We start from the raw sequence: 22,572 nt of genomic DNA, 5'->3' as shown, positions 1-22,572 counted from the left end.
ACTGATCATCCAAAGTGTTCGCTCTGACACAACACACAGAGCGCTGATCCTGCTCCTTCAGGCAGACAAACAGCACCAACCTCTTCACTGCAGTGTTTTCTAGAAATGACTCTTTTTATTTTTACTTCTCTCTGTTTATATTTACCTCTATCTGCATCAGTTTTTTTGAATCAAAGTAAGAAGTAATTTGACTGATAAACTGTGCCTTATTAAGTGACATCCTGCTGGCTGAGAGACAGCAGCTCTCTCAGTGCAGTCTGCAGAGCACACAGAGGACATGCAGAGGAATTTTCATACCAGGAGCTATGGGATTTACTTTATTTCAGTGCCAAATTAATATCACTATTTTATCAACACAATTGTATGCCATGAAACCTGCAATAGCAGCAGCTGGGCTTTGTACTCCAGGTCTCTTGCAGCCCTTTGTTCCTGGCTGGAGAAGATTGCAGTCATCAAAACAAAGAGGAACCATTTTCTCTCCTGGGAACAGAGCACCAAGTTCCCATAAGGCAAAACAAAATTATGCAATGAGTCAAGACAATGTCCTGGGCATGTGGAGTCTTGCTGTGCGCTCTCAGCACTCGCATTCCGCAGGCAGCTCCGTGCAGGAGAGCTGCACAAAATGGTGGAGAGGCTTCACCCCAGCACATCCCAAACTCCCCAGCTGTGCTGCAGGAAAAGGGAATGGATCCTCCCCACCGCTGTCCTGGCAGCACCTCTGTGGCCTGGGGCTGTTTGAGACCCCAGGAGAACTCCTGGCCTCACCAGGAAAGATAATTCCAAAAATTATATAAAATAATTTATAAACGTGACTGTGGCTACCAAAGACTTCTTTCCAGTAGCTCTATGAAGAGAAAAACGGGGGGGGATGGATTTACTGTTATTTTTCTGATGAGCCAGCCCTTGAGCTGCTCTGTTGTGGACGAGGCATCTCCAAGTCAGAGGTGAAATTCAGCTGAAGCATTTCCAAAGGGAAGGGTTGAGTTCATTAACTGTGTTGCATTCTTCTGGGCGCGAGGATAGACAAGAATATTATTATATAAAAATGCTTTAATTTAAATAGAACAGTCTTAAATTTTCTGGCAACTTCTCTGGCCCTTCCCATCCATCTCTAGGCTTCTGCTGTGTTGTCTCTATCCTCTCTTTGCTCTTCTTTTAAGTGAAACCAAACCTTGCCTGGGTATCCTTACATGTAACAGTGTAAGGTTGTATTAGACTCCTGCAAATCTCTGTATGTATATATATATATTTTATATATATATATGCACATAGTACACTGCTGGGTTACTTGCAGGTGTCAGTGCATTCAGAGCAAACCCCACTCTTACAGTGCTGCATGAATTGCTCTACTGTTCTGCAGTATCAAATTCAAATTTCAGCCTGGTTCTTAGCCAGTATTCTTCCATGAGAGAGGCTCTTCTTACCTAACCAACACCAAAAATTGTTCCAAAAAAGTGAGCAGCTTAAATCCATCTGGACCTTGGCATTAGGATAGGAGAATCTATTGTTTTCTATTAATGCTGCTCCAATCCTCTTAATGAAGATATCAGGCTGGCTTGGGCACATTTATAGCTCAGGTCATTCTTTCCAGCGGACACAGACTGGGTTCAGAGCAACTGGTTTGGTGTGGAGAAAAGCTGGTGGCTCCTGCAGGAGAAGGAAAGGGCTCTGTGTATGTGGAGAGGAGGGGCTGAGCCACGGCTGTGAGCGGTGCTGGACAGAAGGAGTCCAGGGAAGGAAGAGCCACACTTGGTGTCTGTAATCAACCCAGTAAATGAGGGTCAGGGGGAAGGGTAGGCAGGAGGGGAATTCCCATGGACACAAAAAGGGGAAGGAAATAAGAAGAATATGCTCTAAAAATATGGACATAATTCCTGTTCTTTTTAGCTTAAAGCTATAAGATGGAGATGTGACAATAAGAGGAATGTGTGTGTTTGTATCCAGGTGCCTCCACTAATTCTCTCAACCATTTTGTAGAGCACAGCTACAGCAGACATTCAGTTAATTTAATGCATTAGCAGGTTTCTTTATGGAAGTGTTTGTTTTCTCAGGAGTTCCTCTCTGTGATTGTTGTTTTTTCCTATGCCCCCTCTCACTGAAGCACTGAGCAACCCCCACAGGCAGGTAATACAGCCAGCATTGCAAAGATAAATGTTCCTTCCCCTATAATCCCTTTTTTCCTCTGGAAGACTCTACAGGACAGAGTGGGGCTGTGTGTTGTGTGCAAAGGGAACCTCGGCTCCCAAATTCTTTGACATGGAGGTATTAATGTGTAGAAAGACACTGAGCCCCTGGAGTTTGCTTCTAAATAGGGCACAGCTCAGAACATCTGAAGGTCTCTGGGGCTCATGGGTGGGAATCTTCTAATGATCTTTAGTTATTTTTATCCGTGCCCAGTGCTCTGTGCTCCGGGGCAGAGGAGCCACTCTCAGATCTCCTGGGGAGCACACGGAGCTGCAGCACCGGGAGCTGGGCAGGGGAGGAGGAACAAGAAACTAAAACACAGAAGAGAGAAGGTGACACAGCATTACCATCAGACAGAGGCACGAGACAGCAAGAAGAAAAAGAACAAAGGACTTTTCTTCTTTTCCTTCTGTTTTTAATCCTGCTTTCTGGGGGAAAATGGGACAGCAGTTCACCAATGCTGAAGAGGATCAAGGAGAGATTGATGTTGCAGAGCTGCAGGAATGGTATAAGAAGTTTGTGGTGGAATGTCCCAGTGGGACCCTCTTCATGCACGAGTTCAAGAGGTTCTTCGGGGTCCAGGATAATCAGGAAGCAGCAGAGTATGTGGAGAACATGTTCAGGGCTTTTGACAAGAATGGGGTAAGTGCTGAGAAGGTTTTACAGGTATTTGTGTAACAATTTCTGCAGTGGGGAGGTGTTTGGGTTGTGCCCACCCTTCATGGGACTGAGGTGGGGGCGAGGAACCCCCGAGGGCAGGAGAAGGAGCACAGGCTGGTCTGGATTATCTCCTCAAATCTCTACCTAAATTAAGGTCAGAATGTCCCCTGAAAGGACTAAGATTGAATTAACTTAGGCAGTCACACTTTGAGACAGTGTTGTAACGCCCTCAAACAGCCAAGGCTCCCACATGGCAGAAACATCTCTCTGTTGAGATAGGGGGGAAATTACAGTGCAGGAAAGTCCTACTCAGGCTTGTTCTGTGTCGGAGGAAGTGTCTGCATCAAGTAAGAACAGGTGGTTTGTAATAAAATATTGATTTTAGCTTTGCTTTCCAGAAGGAAAGGAATGCTGAACAATTCAGACATTCTGGTCTTGATTCCCTTTGCCGTATTTGTCATGAGACACCTGGGAGAAGTGGGTTTTCTGGTTTAGTCACAGTTCCTGCATCCCCTGCACTGCTGCCACGGGCAGCCTGGGATGCTTTGGGTTCTCAAAGAGTGGAACTCAGCTGCCTTGGGTGAGCAACGCTTGCCAAATGGTTCAATTATTTTTTTCCTGAAGCTCTCGATCACATTCCAAGTGTGGGGATGTTTGTTCCTTGTATCCATACAGGAAAGGGGGACTCAGGTTGTTCATCTCTGATCAACTCATCTCCCTTAAGCTCCCTTTGAAAACAGCAGCAAAATCACATTGAAGTGGCAGCAAAAGTCAGTTTGTGAGAAAGGATTAAAAAAGGCCATGGAAGATGTGGGCAGGTCAGGCTTGTCTCAGAATTCCAAGTTGTAAAAACCCAAATTCCTGCAAAAAATGAAAGGTTCGGGTCCCAAATTCTGTTATGAAAGCTGTGCAGAAAAGGTAGCAGAGCAAACTGTGCATAAAAGATGAAGTCCCATTCCTAATTTATGGGAGCTTCCCTGACAGGACAGAGAATGTGGTTTTAAGGGCTGCTGGTGCGTGACAGGATGGGGGAGGAGGTGCACAGGGTGTGGCTGTGCCTGCTGCTGGTCCTGAACTGCTCCAAACCTTCTTTACAGTGCCTGACAAAGACCTGTCCCATGCATTATCCTTTTGGCAGTTTTAACCCAGGTTTTCTGGAATCTGTAAAGCAGTTCTCTATCAACTTCCTACCCAGTTAATGTCATCCAGCTGCTGCTTTTCTGTTGCCACAGGATAACACCATTGATTTTCTGGAATACGTAGCTGCCTTGAATCTTGTTTTACGAGGAAAACTGGAACACAAGCTGAGGTGGACGTTCAAAGTGTATGACAAGGATGGGAATGGCTGCATAGATAAACCTGAGCTGCTGGAAATTGTTGAAGTAAGTGGGCATTGCCCAATCACTTTTTTAAGCAATCCCTGCTCTTTGGCAATGTTATGATGTGTATGGGGTTTGTGATAATCAGGTTTCAGGGCAGCTGTGGATGGTGATGAAGTGAAAATGCCTGACCTTGGTGAAAGGGTTTGGAGCCTGCTGGGGTGTCTGAGGGCTCTGCTGTACCCACTGTGGGCAGCCTGGCCCTGCTGCTGCCCAGAAATGCACCCTCTGGGTTCTGGAGATCCTGGAGCTCTGCTCTGCCTTTCTTTTCAACCTCTCAGCACCAAGGTTCCCTGTGCTGGCCTGGGGAGGAGGGTTTCACCCCATGCCCTTGCTGGGGCTGTGTCCTGGCTGGGTGGTTGGTGAGAATACCCTGAGAGGCACCAATTAGCACCGAAATTCCTTTGTACTGGTGCCTTTCTGGGTTTCTGCTGTGTCCTGCCTTGGATGTAACCAGTGATGGTGTGGAGGTGTGAGAAGAGGCCTCGCAGTGACTCCATGGTTTGGTTGGCAGGGTGGGAGCTGGTGTCTTCTGCCAAGTGATGGAACAAGGGGAAATCACCTCGAGTTTCACCAGGGGAGGTTTAGATGATTATCAGGAAAAATTTCTTCACTGAAAGTGTTGTCCAGCCGTGACACAGGAATCACCATCCCTGCAGGGATGTAAAAGCTGTGTAGATGTGACAGCTGGGGACAGGGGTTAGGGGTGGCCTTGGCAGTGCTGGGGGAACAGTTGGATTGGAGGATCCTGAAGGTCTCTTTTCCAACCTGAAGGGTGCTGTGGGGCTGAGCAGGCAGCCAGGGACAGGTACCTGTGCTCTTACCTGAGCTGAAATATCTCGGTGGCTGTGCTGCAGCACCGCAGGGATGGTTCCCCTGCACAGCACTGCCTGGCAGGGTGATAACCACTGCTTATCACCCATCTGAGCATCTCAGGGGAGTGCAGTGCCAGGAATTGCCCCTGTGGACAGCAGGGCCTCCGGCTGGGGAGGGTGAGCAGCTGGTCACCTGCAGCAGCTGGTGTGGCAGCAGGGCAGCCTGTCTGGGCCACGACCCATTATAGTTTTGAGGTCAACCAAGAATTGTCCAGAACTGTGAGGCCACTGCTAATCCTCTCTCTGGGAAGACTTTAGACAAAACCCTTCAGCCTAAGCAGTAAAGGTAACGATGGACAGGTGGTGCCACAGGAGTAGATAAAATCTGACCCTTTCCCATGGCAAAGGGGAGCAGAAACTGGGGGTCAAAATCTGTGCTAATACAGGTTTGATCTGCAGCCTGGGCACAGCTTCCCCAGAGAGAGGGCTGGGTTAGTCCAGATGTGCCTGGCTTTGGATGTTAGGAAAAAATCACAGTCAAGGCTTATGATTTTTTCCGTCTGTGGAACTGTTGCTTTGTTCTTTGCAAAGAAACCCTGAGGTCTGACCAATATGTGTAAGGGAAACAGGAGGGCAGCAGCTGCACAGAGCAAATGAGGTAATTAACGTGCAGTGAGGGTAGGCATAAGGTCAGGGGTTCTGTTCTAGATCTGAGGCTGTTGAGGGGCAGATCTTTCCAGAAAGGTTAAACCCACAGCCTTTGAAAAAGACCTTCTCAGTGTTGGGATGATAATGGAGTTCACTGCTTTTCATTTTCCAGTCCCTTTCCTAATTTGTGAACTCCTTTCAGTCCATCTACAGGCTGAAGAGGGTGTGTTGGTCGGACGTGGAGGACAGGACCCCGCTGCTGACACCAGAGGAGGTGGTGGACAGGATATTTCAGCTGGTGGATGAGAACGGGGATGGTGAGTGATGGATGGCACAGATTGCATTCCTGCCTGATGAGAGCTCACCTGTGCTGGGCTGGCTGCCTCTGATCCTGGCTGCCCAGAGATCACTTGGCTCTATTGTGTTACTCACAATGCACATGCTGGGTTTGGTTCTGCTCTGTTCCACAGTCAAAAGTGACTTTGAAGGTGCAGCAGGGTGAAATCTTTTCCATTGTTATTTTAATGTAAAATACCAAGGAGTCACTGCTCTGTCTGGATTTGGATGTCACTCAGATCCCATCCTCTGACAGCCCCCAGCAACCAGAGGGCAGGTCCCAATCCCAGCACAAAGAGCTGAGTAAAGACGCTGGTTCCAGTCAAACTGGGGCTTGCAGGACCTGACTGGCACCGGTCCTGGAAGAGCCTGGGTGAGCCCCTGCAGCATCTGGAGTCTCCTGTTGGATGGGGCAGGTGGGAATGCCCGGGGTCACAGCCCCTGGTTTGTCTTTAGCTGCCTGGCCTGGCAGAGGTGGGGAAATTAAGTAAGGTCGTGTCTGATTAGCATTTTATCTGACACATGGCTGGAATTGCTTCCTGCCTCCTCCTTGTCTCTTATCTCTGTGTTCTGACTGCCCATCTCGTGTCCCCCTCCTCACCCACAGGGCAGTTGTCTCTTGATGAGTTCATTGATGGAGCCAGGAGGGACAAGTGGGTGATGAAGATGTTGCAAATGGATGTGAACCCTGGGGGATGGATCACTGAGCAGAGGAGGAAGAGTGCTTTGTTCTGAGAAAATTCGGGTTTGGCACAGCTGAAAACCTGATGCTGACTCCCAAGTGTGACCCTTCCTCTAGCCTGGTAGTGACTTTCCTTTTTAATTCGATCTCAGCAAGCAGATGAAAACCTGAGTGGTTTAAGGAGCCGCATCTCGATGTAAAACCCACGTGCTGAGCACCGCTGGTACCCAGGGACTATTTCTGGCCCATGAATAAGTCCTTTTGTGTACACAATACTGTGTTTGTCAGCTCTGGTTTTTGGTTACACCCCAAGGAACAAACTTTTTGTGGCTTCCTGCAGCAGACCCTGAGCAGGGTTTGGAGCTGGTGACAGATGGGACTGGGAGGTGAGGAAAGGAGCCAGGGGTGCTGTCTCCAGAGCAGACTGGTGCTGGCATCGCTCACTGCTGCAGAGTTACAACAGCTCACACCAACACAGCTGCTCTGGCAGGTGTTGGGCATTCAGGGTGTCTCGATGTGTGTTTTGTAGCCTTTACTGCTGCTCATGTCAGATTCCTGAAGACCAACACACAACTACCAAAAATGAGAATTGGATCAGAGCAGTGGCCAGGACAACACTCAGAGCTGAGGGAAACAACGTGAGGGCTGGGCAGGAGGAGCAGGGACTCCTTCCCCTCCCTCCTGGGGGCCAGAGTCTGCTCCTTCTGCCTGCTCGAGGCCTGAGGGGCTGATGGGTGCTGATTCCAAACACTGACATTTCACAGCCCCGTTTAGAGGACAGAATGGCACGGGTGTGACTCGGCTCCTTTTGAGCCCCTGGTTCTTAGGGAATCATGGCTCTGGAACAGCTTTTCCTGCTCTGGGAACAGTGGATGAGCTCAAGGAGCTCCAGGATTTTCACTGCAGTGGGAGAAGTTTAGTATGGAAGCAGAGATGAGGGAAGAGCAGAGTTTTGCTTGGCAGTATCTCTGCAATGAGAGGACTTGTGCTGCTCCATTGGCAGGACCACGGAATCATAAATCATGGATGGTTTGGGTTGGAAGGGACCTTAAAACTCCTCCAGTTCCACCCCCCCTGCAACGAGCAGGGATGCCACATCAGGTTACTCCAAGCCCTGTCTAAACCGGCCTTGAAAAGAATGGAAAAAGTGACAAAAATTCCAGTACAGTGGTTTTACACTGGACTTAATTTAGCCCCCGACCACAGATATAAAATTTACACAGGTTGCAGGCTGAGCTCTGCTGTCCTGACCTGTGTTTCTACATAGATGTGTGTGGAAAATGAATTTGGGTTGAATCAATATTTTGGTTCAACTTTATTGGATGTATTGGTTCATTTACAAGAAAAAAACTCCCCAGGAAAATAACATGAGTTTGTCTCTTTCATTTTAATTTTCCCATGGGATCAGTGGGCCAGGTCATACCAATGAAAAGATTTACAGCCCCTTTTTTGTGGCCTTTAATTAGGACTGTGAGAACTCTCATTAGCTGATTAGTTTGCTGGTTTGTGGTCTTGTCAGTTTACCCAGAGTTTAAATTCCATGAGGAAGTGTTCAGGAGAAGACAAAATCAATGCTAGAGTTCAGATCGTGCACATTTCCACTTTGAAACAGCCTTTCTGTGAGTTCTCTGTAAATACAGACCAGTTGGTGGTGAGCTGACTTATCAGAGCTGATTAGACTCACGCTTTATGCTGCTCTGAGGCAGTTGGTCAAAGCTCTCTCTAGTCAATAGTTTATCAGCCAAAGATCTGAAAGAAAAATCTGACTTGAGAGCCTGGATGAAAACATTCACTTTTATTGATTTTCCAGCTTGTGAAAAAAATGTTTTCATTGGAGGATACAAATCTCGAATTCCTTACATTTCAGCATCTCAACCAAGGTAACACGCTCTGCTTCTTGCACAGTTTTAGAGAGGCTCTTTAGTTCCTAGAGTTGCATTTTGCTGGTTCACTGAAATGCTCCAAATTCTCCAATTCTGCTCGCCCGGTCAGCCCAGGCTCTGCAGGGGCTGTCTGGGGACCCCCAGGCCAGCAGCCCTCCCCTGGTGAGCACTTGTACAGATGTTGGTAGAAGTTTTGTAAAACAGGAATTGAATAAAGAAATATTTATTAAAAACCTTTGTTTTGTAGTACTTATTTGTTAATTAGGTGAAGATCTGTGCAAGCACCTGAGTATCTGACTGAAACTGTAGCCTGTGAGTCTGATATATTGAATTTAGGGGAGGAGCTGCTGGAACAGCTGGGTAAGACAGAGATAAGGCAGAGATAAAGCAGAGATGACGATGCTGTTGCAGAGGCAGAGTAGGGAAGGAGCCTCTTCTGTTTAACTTCCTGTGATGACAGCAGGAACCATGAGAGTATCATTTAAAAAATAATGTTTCTCAATGGAACTTGAAATAGGTGCTTAAATAAAGTGAGCTGACTGCTGCAATCAGACGCTTCTCTTTTAACCCTTCCAGGACTGAAACAGGACCCTTGAGGGCTCAGGAGCTGGGTGGTTCCACGTCCTGTGGCCTGGGCAGATGTGGGATGGAGGTGCAGGGGATGTGTTTGTGTCAGAGCTGGCATAACCCAATGGAAAATTGTTCCTCTTATCAATTGTAATCTTTTGTCAAGAAATCAAAGGTGCTTTGGCCTTAGTGCTATTTTTAAATCCCTGGGTATAAACACCCTGAGTCCTCCCAAACTCCATTCAACATTCACATCAAGCACTGATGTCAGGCATTTTGCATAATCGGTTTTCCAGATTTAGGCCCAGCTTGAATTGGATTTGACTGATTGGATTTCTTTCTGCTCTAAATTGGGAAACAGGATGGCTTGGAAAAGACAAATGCCGTGTGATTTTTCCGGGCTACCATCTGCTCCCGGGTTTGATGTCCCTGCAGCTGGGCAGGACTCAAGGTGGAAGGATCAGGTTGGAAAGTGGAGCTGAGGCTGTTGTTGAAGGGAAGAGGGAGCAGGAGCCAAGGAGGCATCACATCCTAAAACTCTCTGGGAGATGCATCCCTGGAGAAGGCGCTGAGCAGCAGCAATGAAAGGCTGAGGAGGAGGAGGGAGGATCCTCGCACCCGCTCTGGGCTCGGCCGTGCTCCGTGTGCAGCCGAGGTTTGGGCAGCGGCGGCTCCCCCGGGACTCGGGGCTGCCCGGGGTAAGGTTTGTGTCCAGGTCACTCCCGAAGCACCCGTGGCCAAGTTCCCTTTGAAAATCTCCTGTGGGAAGCCGGAGTGACCTCCTCAGCCCCGTGCTGGTCACTGCAGGGACTGACTGTGGTCTCAGTGGTTTTCTTGCAGTGCCTGTGCTCAGCTGTGCCATGGCAAAATTCCTTTTCTTCCTTTCCTCCCTTTCCTTCTTTTCCTCCCTTTCCTTCTTTATTTTTCTTCCTTTCTTTCCTTCCTGCCCTCGTGCCTGCCTTTCCTTCCTTTCTTTCCTTTTCTTTCTTTCCTTTTCTTTCTTTCCCTTACTGTCCTTCCTTTTCCTTTCCTTACTATTCTTCCTTCTCCTTCCCTTTCTCTTCTTTCTCTTCTTTCTTTTCTTCAAAGTTAAGTGCACCTCAGAAGTTTAGAAAGTGTCTCAAGGGCATCACCCTTAAAGATCCTGCATTTAGGGGATATTCTGGGATCTGAGGAGTGCTGCAGGAGTGCTGCGGGAGCGCCGGAGCTCCGGCAGAGCAGCCAAAACCTGCGGAAAAGGGGCTTGGGAAGCGTCTGGCCGAGAATCGGGTTTGTGGCACTTCTGTGCCTCTCGGGCACCCCCGGGGATGCACTCGGGGATGTTTTTGCCGCCGCCCGTTTGTGGGATCCCCTCGGGTTTGGGGTCCGTGCGGCCGAGCCCGGCGCGTTCCCGCTGTTCCCGGCGGGGCCGGCAGAAGGCGCTGCGGGACGGGCGGACACGGCGGGAGCGCGGGGGGACAAAAGGGGTCCCAAAAACCGGGAAGGGGAGGGGACGGGGATGGGACAGGGATGGGACGGGGATGGGGACAGGGATGGGACAGGGATGGGACGGGGATGGGACAGGGATGGGACGGGGATGGGACGGGGATGGGACAGGGATGGGACAGGGATGGGGACAGGGATGGGGATGGGACGGGGGATGGGATGAGGATGGGACAGGGATGGGATGGGACGGGGATGGGACAGGGATGGGGATGGGACGGGGATGGGATGAGGATGGGACAGGGATGGGATGGGGATCGGAATGGGACAGGGATGGGACAGGGATGGGGACGGGGATGGGACGGGGATGGGGACAGGGGCGACAGGAAGCGGGGATTGGGATGGGATATCAGCGAGAATCACCCATCAGGGGATCAGGCTGAGGGCAGCTCCCAAAAATTCCCCCCATGCTCAGCAGAGCCCGTGCTGCCTCCCCGCTGCGGGGCGCTGGCACAGGGGTGAGCAGCGTGCCCGAGGCACCTCAGCAGCCATCAGGATTTTGAAATAAATTAATTATGCATGAGTTAAGGCCGAGACACTCATCGTATTAGTTTTTAATTATTTCATATTTGCTCTCTTAGAGGCTGAAAAAACATCCTTTGGAGAGAGACGCTGAGGTTTGAAAGGTGCTTTTTGCCTGAGGGCAGTTCTGAGACAGCCCTTTTAGAACAACTTTGGCTTTATAAATAGAAACCTGGCTGCTCAGAGCTGCTTCTTGCTGCTCCCGGGGGGCAGAGGAGAGGCGTCTCTGCCCAGGGAGGCTGCTCAGAAAGCCCACGCTGAGCTCAGCTCCCTCCTCGTGCTGGTGCAAAGCCAAAGGACTCTGAGTTTTGTGCTGGTCATTTGTGGGGGAGTTGGTTTTGCTGCAAGAAGAAGAGTTACACTCTGAGTAAACAGCTCAGCCCACCTCTAATGAGGGGTTGCAGTTGCTCCCTCTTGCACTGCCGTGAGTGGACAAGTTGGCCCATCCAGGGCTCCTGTCCAGGGTGGTTTGTGAGCCTGAGAACAACCCCAGAGCAGTTTCTGTACTTGTGTGAGCCACTTAATCTGTCCTGCTGGAAAGAGAAGGATTGATTGGAAGAGAGAAGAAGCACGACCTGAAATAATATTGTAAAACACCTTTATTGGTTCACTGTAGGACTGGAAGTACAAAAGCTTCCAGGTAAAACTCTGTCAAATGAAAAAGATGCACAGGAAAAATGGTCAGAAAGCTGCTTGTGAATTGCAAACACCCAGTGCTAAATAGCAAAACTCTCAGCTGGGCAAGAAATCCTTCCTGGTGTCCTGTGTTGCCTCACCACGCCTGGGACTGCTCTGGTTGGTGAGGAACCTCTTCCCAGCTCAGCTCAGGGATGGTTTGGGGCGAGGCTGCGCTCCCGCAGCCGCCCTTGTGCGTGTCGGGGTCCTGGGCAGCCCCGGCCTGGGGCACGAGGCCGCTCTGCCCGCGGGCTCCAGGGAGGAGCTGGCTCTGGGCTCTGTGGGGGCTGGCCGTGATCCCACCCTGGAGGTGCTGGGCCCCAGGGCCTGCTCAGGAGTCCTCAGCTACTGTGGGCGCTCAGAGCTGAGCCTCACCCCTCTCTAGCAGCTCCCCCTTCAAAGCCCACGCAGACATGGGAGCCAAAACCTCCTGGAGCTCCTTATCCAGGTGGTGAAAGGTGCGGGAATAGTCCTACAGCGCTCCTCCCTCTCGGGTTACTGCACTGCTGATTCTGCTTATCTGGGAGCGCTTCCTTCCTTCCAGATGCTTCAGGGAGACACATTCCCGTACACTTCAGGGGGTTCTTTAAAAAAGGCACCATTCGATGTTTTTAATGCTTTTGAACAGAGAAAAGCCACTGCATTCACCCCTCCCCTTTTTCTAGCTCATAAATGTTTTAACTCGCATTATCACTAATCACTGCTGACCAAATAATAACAAGTGAAGGAAGGAGTGACCAAAACCAGTGATTGCTTGCTCTGGAAATAGAAATGGAAGGAGAAGGTTTAGATCTGCTTTTCCAGGACCCCTCTCACTGGGGCCAAGTCCTGGGCAGCCCAGGGGTTGGACCCCCTCGAGGAGCTGTTGGCCACAGCCTCAGTGGGAATTGTGGGGTGCTCTCGGTGCATTCTTGACCTGCACAGCCTCGTGCTGCTCCCCTGCCTGGGGGGCCCCAGCTGTGCCCCCTCTGAGCTCAGCAGCAGCGTCCAGAGGCCCCAAGGCCATCCCAGAGCCGTGTGAGAGGAGCCCAGCTCTGCACCCCCTCCTTGCAGAGGCCTCTCCTCTCGCTGCCCAGGCAGATCCTGCTCCCAGTGTCTGTCAGTGGGAGCTCCCAGCTCCACAGCCCGATCCGAGGTGACAGTGCCAGGGGGGAGGCGAAGGGAAAGCATCCCAGGAGCTACTGGGCAGCCTGGGCATCCTGCTCCCCCTCGTGCGGGTTCTTGCCGTCGTTCTGGATCATCCGCACGATGTGTGTCAGGTCCAGGCTGCGCGTGAGGATGTCCAGAAGCATCTCATCCTTCTGCACGCCCTCCATGAACTCCTCCAGGGACAGCTCACCTGCAGAGCACGGTCACAACAGCTCTGTCAAACCCCGCAGCCTCGCTCCTCCCCACGCCGCCCTCGCAGCTGCCCCCAGGACAGGTACAGACCCTGAAATTGGGGTCTCAGCGCTGTGTATTGTACCCCAAATGCCACCACAGATCCCCACCCAGGAGGAGAAGTGGGCGGTGTCCCCTCGGGCAGCCCAGAGGGGAGGGGGAGCTCAACCTTCACAGGGAGCCCCCCTCTGCCAGCTCTCCCTGTCCTGGTGTTTTGGGACATCCAGCAGCAGGAGTTGTTCTGGCAGCCTGGAGTGCAGGTAAGGGGGAAGGCAGGAGCAGTGGCACTGCCCAGGGAAGGTCCTCACCATCTCCATTTATGTCGATTTTGTTAAACACCATGTCTGTGAACTCCTCCGCCGTCATCGTCTCGTTGCAGCGGTTGATGGATCGAATGGCCTGGAGGGAGCGAGGGGCACAGGGAGTTACTGAGTGCTCTGCAGGTTTGTGTGTCCATCAGAACAAGTCGCCAAGTGACCAGACATGAAAGGCCAAACTCTTTTTCAGGGCTAAAACTTGTTTTCAGGCAGTTAGGCTTTGAAAGGAATAAGTTCTGTCTAAAAAACTGGAGATTAAAATCACCTAAAAAGGCGATCAATGCTTTACAAGATTTAGTGGGTGTGCTGGCATAAGCCAGGAGCCGGTCACCTCTGAAAACTCTTAGATTAAATTCAAGTGCTTATCTCAGCCCCAGTTGCAGTGAACAGCATTAAGCAGCCTGCCAGGAGAGGACAAGGGGCTGCTGGGTGTCCGAGGGGGCGTGGGAGGCAGGTCCAGCCGAGGAGGCACCCGCTGGGAGCACTGGCAGAGGAGAGGCAGCAGGTTTGGGCAGTGTCTGCTAATCCACCATGGAATTCACGGGGTTGGGAGCTCCTGTCACAGCCTCCCTGTCTCCCTGCACCCAGTGCCCATCTGTGGCAGGAATGGAAAAGCTGAGCCCACTCACTTTGATGATGTTCAGCAGCTCAGCCCGGTCAATGCAGCCATTCCCGTCCACGTCGTAGAGCTTGAAATACCACCTCAGCTTCTGATCCACCTTCCCCTTCAGCACCAGGCTCAGAGCTGCCACATATTCCATAAAATCTATGTAGCCGTCCTAAAAGCAGAAGTTTAGAAGCTATGGTGAGATTAGAAGCAGAGAGGCAGGCAGTAAGTGATTTTCCTGGTCACTTTTGGAAGTCCCCTCTGGAGCTGCTCCCTCCGCCCTGAGACCAGGGGCTTGTGGAGCACAGTGGTTAAAGCCAAGGTTCCACCTAATCTGCACAGACATGTCGTAGAATCATAGAATTACAGAATCGTTAAGGCTGGGAAAGGCCTCTAAGATCATCAGGTCCACCTTGGACCGTTACAGGTTGGGAAGGCACTGGGTGGGTGGACCTGGCTTGGGGACTGAGAGCTGGGCTGTGCTCAGGGAATTAACACATGCGAGGCATTAATTACCAGCCCAAAGCAGTGGTAATTCAGAGGTCAGAGAGGTTCATGTAGATGAACCCTGATACGTTACCCAACCTCGTCCTGCCTGCACACACCTACAGCTCCTTGCTCCTGCAAGGGGGTCTCATTTCCAGGAGAGGAGTAAAATCAGGAGTCACCCCAGCACGCTGCTGACATCTCGGGCTGGGAAGGTGTTTCTCTGTCCTTGTGCCATTTCTGTACCTGCTCCACGTTTGGTCACGTCCAAAGCACAAACACTTTTATCTTTGACTTTCCTGCTGGGTGTTTGCCCACCCAGCTCACACCACGGTGTTTGAGACGTCCAGCTGGACCCAGGGTGGTGGCACCACTGCAAAGCTGCTGGGATGAGCTCACAGGCCACCAAACTTCCCCCAGACACTGCCCGTGATGCTCACAGCTTCCAGAAGGTTGCTGAAATGCCTCCTGCCCACCACAGAGCGTTCCATGGAACTTTGAAGGGAAATGGTTCTTGCTGTGGCTTGTGGCACTTCCTGGAAGTGCTCAAAAGCCGTGTGGATGTGGCACTGGGGACACGGCTCAGTGGTGAACCCGGCAGAGCTGGCTTAGCAGCTGCATTCAATGATCTTAGAGGCCCTTTCCAGCCTTAATGATTCCGTGATTCCCGCTACAAACCAGGGGCAGAGCATAAGCCAGGATTTTGTCAGTGAACAAAGCCACGGCCCTGCAGGGCCAGGGCCGGTTCCAGAGGAGATCATCTGCTTTATCCCGCTGCTGCCGGAGCCAGATTAGGTATAAATAGCTACTAAGCCCCTTTCCCAGCAGGATTTCCTGTGCATCAATTCCCTTTTCAGGAGTGCATTCAAGCACAGGGCAGTGAGCAAGGTAAAGGCCAAGGCACAAACCAAACACCTGAAGGATTTAGGGCCTGATTTGCATTTTTGTCAATGGGATTAATACCACTAAGCCCTTTGGGTTGCCATAAAATAAATTCCTCATCGCTCAGGAGGTGCAATTTCACATCATTTACAAGTAGAGGAGGATGCTGTTTCCTGTTGGAGACACAGCGTCCATCTGCTTCCCTGGCACAGCTCCCGAGCTGGGGGAGCAGCATTCCCAAATACCTGCTCTGGGACTGCCTTCCCAAATACCTGCTCCAGGACTGCCCCGCCCCAGGGGTCCAGCACAAAGCCTCTCCACAGGGAGCCCGAGCTCCTTATCCCATGGCAGGGAGCACATGGAATAAAATCAATCCCACTGCAATCCATTTACAGCTTCAAACAACGCAAACAGCCCCGATCTGTTCTGCGGACGGTGGCTCGTGCTGTCCCTGCATGAATGCAGCCCTTGTCCTCACACCACTGAGTCCTTACTGTCACAACATCCAGTGTTTAAGGATTAAAGGGCACTTCATTTTAAAGGGATCAAAGACTGCCAGATAAAACCCCACTGTTTTAAAAGGAAAATATCAGTTCTGGGAGGTGTCTCTGTGTTTTCGCAGAGCAGGCAGTGGGTGAAGAGCTTTTCCTGGCATTTTTCACGTTCCAGAACTGATTCTACAATTTATGAGGCCACAGTAAATCAGGCTGTACATAGTCAGAACCATTTCTCTCTCACACCCACCCAGCCCCAGCACACGGGATCCCAGGGCGCAGACACGGCCGATCCCTGCGCAGCCGAGTGGGAAGGACAATATTTACCTTATTAAAGTCAAATGTCTCAAACATTTGCTCAACGTATTTGTTCGCTGCTGGACTCAGGTTTTTCAAGCCAAAAAACTGTTTGAACTCATAGAGGGTGAGCTGGCCAGAAGGACACTCCGTCATGAACTTCTTGTACCACTGGTGGCACTCGGTGGTGCTCAGCTCCTCCACGGTTTTCCCGTCCATGTTCCCCATCTCCACACCAAGTGCTGGTCCCTTTGCAGCTGAAAATGGAGGGTTTGTGAAATTTAGGAAAAAAATTTCACAATTCTGCTTCTTGCCTTCAAAGTCCAGACGTCCCCAGCACTGCAGGGGTCAGAGCATCAGGAAAGCCCGAAGTGCCTGGTGCTGTACAGGTTCCGTGGTGGTGATGGACACGGGAGACTCGTCTTCCTGGGAAAACCCGAAAGCACAGAACTCCCTTTGGATGGGAAGGTGACATTTAAGTACCCAGCAAATCCCTCCCCAGCCAATGAGGCTCAGGGGGGGGTGGTGGGCTCCTGCCAGGCATTAAGAGGTCAGGGTTAAAATAGAAAAGAGGTAAAATGGGGAAGTCTTGCAGATTACAGGCCCAGCAGAAGATTAGGAGGGTGGAATTTTCTCTGTGATGAGCTAATCTCTTAATCCACTTCATTTATCAGTTGGGGGGGGCTGGTGTCACATGAGCAACAACTTTTGCACCAGCACCAGAGTAAGAAGAAAGAGAGAAAACCACACTGGATCCTCTGTGCTGTTACTGCTTTTTGCTTTCCCTTCACCTCACTCTGCCAGAGGATTCCAGAGGGGCTCTAGAGCCTGGAATTCAGGGAGGGAGAAGCGCCACTTCAGTCCTGGAAGGGGTGACCAGGAGGGTGAATTTGGGGTGAGGAGTCAAATATAGAAACATAATTGCTTTGAATCGTAAAGGTTTAAGTGCTTTAATTGCAGACAGCAGGGATGGGAAGGGCCCTCTCCCCCCAGCTACAGGGTCCCGTGTCCAGTCTTGGCCCTGCTAATTGAGTGGTTTTTCCTCAAAGTTGTCCCGCACTCTGCTCATCCCAGGAGTGTGTCCTGGCTGCTGTGTTACAAACTCAGCTCACACCAGTGGAGTTAAATGCAGATTCAATTTTCACTGACGATGGGTTACCATGAAAAATTCTCCATGTCAATACAGCCAAATCCAATGCTGTTTTCACTTTGACACGCAGCATTCTGAGAAGGACTCAGGAATAAAATATCCCCAGAAAGCATCATGGGCCAGGTCCTTGGCTAGAAATTAATGGATGTGACTCCTGGGTCTCTCCCACAGAGAGTTTATCCGTAACACATAGTTTATACCTGACAACTGTAGTTACCTAACAAGTAAAAGAGCCCAGTGTTGCTTCTGCACCAAAGTAAATTAGGAATAACTCTACTAAAAAAAGCAGCATTACACAATCATAAAACACCTATGGAAAAGGAATTAAGCTGAGGAGCACTAATTGGATGTGCTAATTCTGTGCTCGCCGCCAGGCCCCTGTTGTGCAAGGTGAACCTTCAGTGATGCCCTGAGCTCCAGCCCAGCCTGTGCCGAGGCCAGAGGAGCTGGGCTGGGTGGCCACTCACTCACTCAGTGCCCTGTGCTGTGACACCCAGTGCAGCGGGCAATAAATGGCAGGACAAGTTGGACAAGGTTTTTAGAGCAAAATCCACACTGCATATTTTTCTGGGGAGCAGTGGCCCAGCGTCCCCACCCATCCCTCGGCGCAGTGCTCGCTGCTGGCCGTAGCTCACACACTGCTGGGACGTTGAGGTCACGCCAGCTGCTGTTTCAGTGCTTTATTGCCTGGGCTCTGCTGCTCTCAGCTATGGTTTTCTGCCGTGCATGGATCTCCACTTCATGATGTTGGCGTTCTCCACGTCGATCTTCCTCCGGCAGTGGTCGGTGCCCTCCTGGAAGCGGGCCCCGCAGAAGGGCTTCTGCATGGTGCAGAAGGGGGCCAGGGAGGTGGAGCACTCTGGGCGGTAGAAGACGAAGTCGAAGGAGCCGAGGGGACGGTCCCCGGTGTGGGCAACAAACGGGACAAAGCGAGAGCCCAGAGGAGGAGCTGGAGGCGGTCGGTTCCTCGGCATGGGAGGTGTGTTGGTGACCTCTGGCATTGCTTTGGCCTTCTCCATTCCCTCGGGTCTTGTGTGGTCTTTGCCAGGGGCTTCTGGTGTTTTAGCCACCTGTGGAGCAAAAGATCCAGAAAAATGTGTGGCAATTGCCCCCACCCTTCACCATCCCCACCAGGAGAGCCTGGGAAGCTCCTGCAAGGGCAGTGGGGGCAGTGTAAGTACTGAGGTGTCAGCGGGTTACACATCCTAAGCCAAAAATCTGAGGTGGTGCTGCTTAAAGAGAAAGGGAGTTTAAACTCAAATGATGTCCTGGAAATATGGAAGTGACTTTAGACAAATGCTGAGAAAGACAAATGATGAGGCACAAAGGACTTGCTTGTCTCTTGACTCTTAGTTACAACAGTGATAAATGCCAGCAGCACACGCTCCTGGTAAAGCTGTCACCAAAGCACAGCCATGGCAAACCTGCCTTGAAAATGCTTCAACACAATCTGACGCAGGAGGATGCAGCAGTGGTGGCAGAGCCTGACACTGTCCTTTGGAGCATCAGCTCAGCAGCTCTGGGTGCCTCTGCAGGGACCTCACGCCACCCTCCTCCCAGAGCCTCCTCCTGCTCTGGGAATTGCTCTCAGTGGATCTCCAAGCAGGTTTTTCCCCCAGAAATGTGATGGTCCCGCGCAGGGCAAGAGCCCGTTTGGCCTGAGCATTTGCAAGAACCCTTTGCAGAGGAGGGGGGTGGACATGAGCCCCAGGACACACATGGGGTCACCTGTGACCCATGGCTGCTGCAGGGCTGTGCTTGATGGCAGAGATATTTCTGCTGCTGTTACCTAAGCATGACTCAGGTATCTTGTTTTCACTGACGACATCTCTGTGCGAATGGAAACTGGCTCTTCCCTCAGCAATAAGCGGCTCTACTCCTGCCTGTCCTAAATAAACACTTTGCTGTTTGCTTATTTTTAACCTTGTAAAGAGGTTTCCTGCTTTCCGTGACGTACCCGGTGCTATTTCTGCTCCCTGACTCCTAAACCTATTAGGAGGGGAATGCCCACAAATTGTTTAGAAATCTCCTTAAAGCCTCTGAGGGGAATCACCAGATCCCTACAGGTTCACCATCTCTTTTTGTCACTCATTTCCCCAGGGGCAGCCTGGAAGGCGGGACCTCAGCACCCAGGGGCTATTTCAGCAGTTGCTGCTGCAAGGAAACCTCAGTCCATTTTTCCCCAGGGGTAATTAATGGGATTTTGACTCCTGAAAAGCAGATTTTATACCACCACTGCCATTTCAGTGAGGTTTGTGTACCCCTGCTCTGGACTTAGACTGTTCAGAAACTGCTGTTTTCACACACGTGTGCACTGGTAGCTCCCGGCCATTCTCACTTTGGAAGAGACAAGTACACACACGACTGTGCTGCTGCCTCTGCACCCACCCAGCAGGAGCACTAAAGGCATTAATCCCCTGTATTTGGGGCGTGGAGGGGAGGCTGGAGCTGCCTTGGCAACCCAATTGCTAAGTCATGTAGATGCCTTTAAGATGAGCAAGCCTCGCTGGGCGCTGGAGCCCCGACAGTCATTCCAGTGACAGGCAGAGACTGAGCCAGGGCGTGCTGAGCTTTGGGCTCTGCTCCTGCCATGGGGCTCGGCTGCCCCCGGTTCCTGCTTGTCCTCTGGGGCACCTGAAGGTTTGCAGGAACATCCTCCCTGCCCGGGTGAATGCGCCTGCTTGCGTGATCCCTGCCGTGGAGGGAAGCACCAGCTTAAGGTCCCAGTGCTATTTATGGCATTGCCAGCGCTCCGTGCCTGAATGAAGAGTCCCACATAATCCTATTGCACCCATTCCTATGCAGACAGATCCCTAATCCCTTCCAAACTGTCTGATGTCTGTCAGAGCAAATCCCACAGGTGGGTCAGAGGGAAAGGCTGGTTCAGTGATCAGGGAGGCAGGAAGGGCTCAGTGGTGCTCCCCGGGCAGGACTTCCCTGGGCAGCTGCAGGAGCCCATCCTGTCCCTGCTCAGGGACTGTCCCCACGCCGGCAGCTCCTCACCTGTCCCCCTGGGGCCATCCCAGGAGCCATCCCAGGAGCCATCCCAGGACTACCACGTGTGGTTTGCTCTGAGCTCTCGGCACCACGGGGGCAAAGCCGGCTGACAGCAGCAGCGGGATTTGCGCAGCAGGGATGGGATGAAGCATCACGCTGACATCACTGGGACCTTGTCGTGCTGGTCATCCTCAGGGCAAGGATCTTCAGCTCACAGGAAGGGGACATGGTGAGACATGTCCCTCCTGCCAAGCTGTGAGCCTGGGACACCCACCTGTGAGGTTTTCTCGGTGATGGAGGCCCTGGAGTGTGGGTCTGTCGGGGGTGAAGCAGGAGGCGGCCCTGCCAGCGTGGGCAGGGCTGGTTGTCAGGGCCGTCGGGGTCATTGTGAGCACAGGGGCCGTTGTGACCGTGGGGGTGGCACAGGGTGCTGGATGTCACAGGGGTGCCTGGGCTGAGTGGGGCAGAGGGTGCAGGGGCTCAGCCATGGGGACCAGGATTTACCCTCTCCTGGGACCCACCTCTGCTGCCTGGAGCACGGCCGGGCTCTGCAGGACGCTCTGCTGGCCCTGCCACCCCCAGCTGCCCCTGTCGTCATTGGCACGAGCTGGTTCGCTGTCCATGAGAGCCGTTTGCTGCTCTGCAGCCACACCTGAGGGTTTCTCTTCCCTGCTCCAGGTCCAGCCAGTGCTGCCCTCACTGTGGAAACCCTTCTCACACCTGTGAGTGCAGCAGGAACGATCCACAGCTGAAGGTGCAGCTCCTCACCCTGATGCAAAAGCAGATTGTTCTGGGGTGTTTACCCCCGTTGGGATCAAAGGCAGCCTCACACTGCGGAGTGTTACATCACAGCAGTGCTCACATGGCAATTTCTATGCCATAAAATCTGCTGGAGATCTTCCAAGTGCCTTCCTGAGCTTTGTGCCCAGCCCAGCCCAGCCCACCAGTCCCTTTAGCTGTGTGGCCTCAGTCACTCAGGACTGACAGCTATCCTTCCTTAAAAATACAGCCAAGCCACCAAACCTGGCAACTTTCCTGTTTCTCTGGAGTTTGCACTTCACAGAAGTCGCCGTGCCCAGCAGCACACCCAGCCTGCTCCTCGTGCTGCTCCCGAGCTTTTTCTGCCCTTCTGAGGAGAGGTCTGTGCTTTGCTGGGAGGTGGAAGGTAAAGAACAAACATCTTTCACCTGGAACAAACAAATGGGAGTGTGCACAGGAGCCCTGGCAGAATTGTTGAGCAGCTGGTGTTCAGTGGGATAATAAATTCACCTCAAAATCCCTTCATGTTGTGAGGGTGATGTTTTCCTGCACTCACCACCCAGGGTGAGGCAGGAGCGCTGTTGGTGGGGTGGCAGGGGCAGGGCCGTGGCACCCCCAGCCCCGGGGCTCAGGAACTCCTCGGAGCAGTGTCAGGGAGCTGAATCACCCCTTCTGCTCACGCAGAGCAGCGCTGCAGCCCCGCAGCCCCTTTGAAGTCTCCTTGCTGTAATGAGATTTTGTGGGACACCTTTGTGCATGAGCCCAGGCTCTCTCATTCCACAGGATTTTATTGGCTTCGCTTCTTAAAACAGTTCCTCTTCTCCTTCCCTTTTCCATGACTGCCTCTCTTTGTGTCCTGTTCCATTTGGTCATTCAAGGACTGTGGATATCAGCGAGCACTTTTGCCTTGCCTGTCTTGTAGAGATACTGTGTCCTTTGTCTTTCCAGCAGGGAGTGGGTCCTTCATTCCACCTGATTTCTGCTTTCGAGAGGTCCCAGGCAATTTTCTTTACATGCCACAGATTGGACTCGGTGATCTCAGAGGTCTTTTCCAACCGAACTGATCCTGTGATGCTGCGATGCTGCCTGAAGCTCAGCAGGATGCAGCTCTGCTGTTTCCCAGTTTCCATCCCACCACCACTCCTCCCCGCAGGCAGGACAATCCCTTCTCCTGCCACCCCACTAAAGCCGGTCCCTGCTGAGTGCCAGGGCGGGTGCCAGTCCGCAGCAGCGTTTCCGTCTCACAAACAGCACTTAAGATAACTGTCAGGAGAGTCCCACTAATTGCAGGGCACAAAGCCACCCCTGCTCCGGGAGCGGATTCGGGAGCCGGGAGCGGGCTGCCCGCTGCAGCCAGGGAAAGGCATCCG

The 22,572-nt window shown here is 51.8% G+C and overlaps 2 protein-coding genes across 2 annotated transcripts; one reads left to right on the top strand and one right to left on the bottom strand.

Moving 5' to 3' along the window:
- The first annotated feature begins 2,401 nt into the window (after positions 1-2,401).
- Positions 2,402-8,822, top strand: GUCA1B (guanylate cyclase activator 1B). Its single transcript, XM_010404303.4, has 4 exons — positions 2,402-2,826; positions 4,077-4,226; positions 5,889-6,003; positions 6,630-8,822. The coding sequence occupies exons 1-4, from the start codon at positions 2,623-2,625 to the stop codon at positions 6,755-6,757; spliced, it is 597 nt and encodes a 198-aa protein (XP_010402605.1). The 5' UTR covers positions 2,402-2,622; the 3' UTR covers positions 6,758-8,822.
- Positions 8,823-11,739: 2,917 nt separating this feature from the next.
- On the bottom strand, positions 11,740-16,759 carry LOC104692324 (guanylyl cyclase-activating protein 1). The gene is made up of 4 exons (XM_010404302.4): positions 16,327-16,759; positions 14,160-14,309; positions 13,522-13,612; positions 11,740-13,172 (listed from the first exon to the last, which is right to left on the bottom strand). The coding sequence occupies exons 1-4, from the start codon at positions 16,522-16,524 to the stop codon at positions 13,012-13,014; spliced, it is 600 nt and encodes a 199-aa protein (XP_010402604.1). The 5' UTR covers positions 16,525-16,759; the 3' UTR covers positions 11,740-13,011.
- Between the last annotated feature and the right edge of the window lie 5,813 nt (positions 16,760-22,572).

This window comes from Corvus cornix, chromosome 26, assembly GCF_000738735.6.
Source record: "Corvus cornix cornix isolate S_Up_H32 chromosome 26, ASM73873v5, whole genome shotgun sequence".
Classification (NCBI taxonomy): Eukaryota; Metazoa; Chordata; class Aves; order Passeriformes; family Corvidae; genus Corvus; species Corvus cornix.
This window is presented reverse-complemented; position numbering and strand designations above follow the sequence as displayed.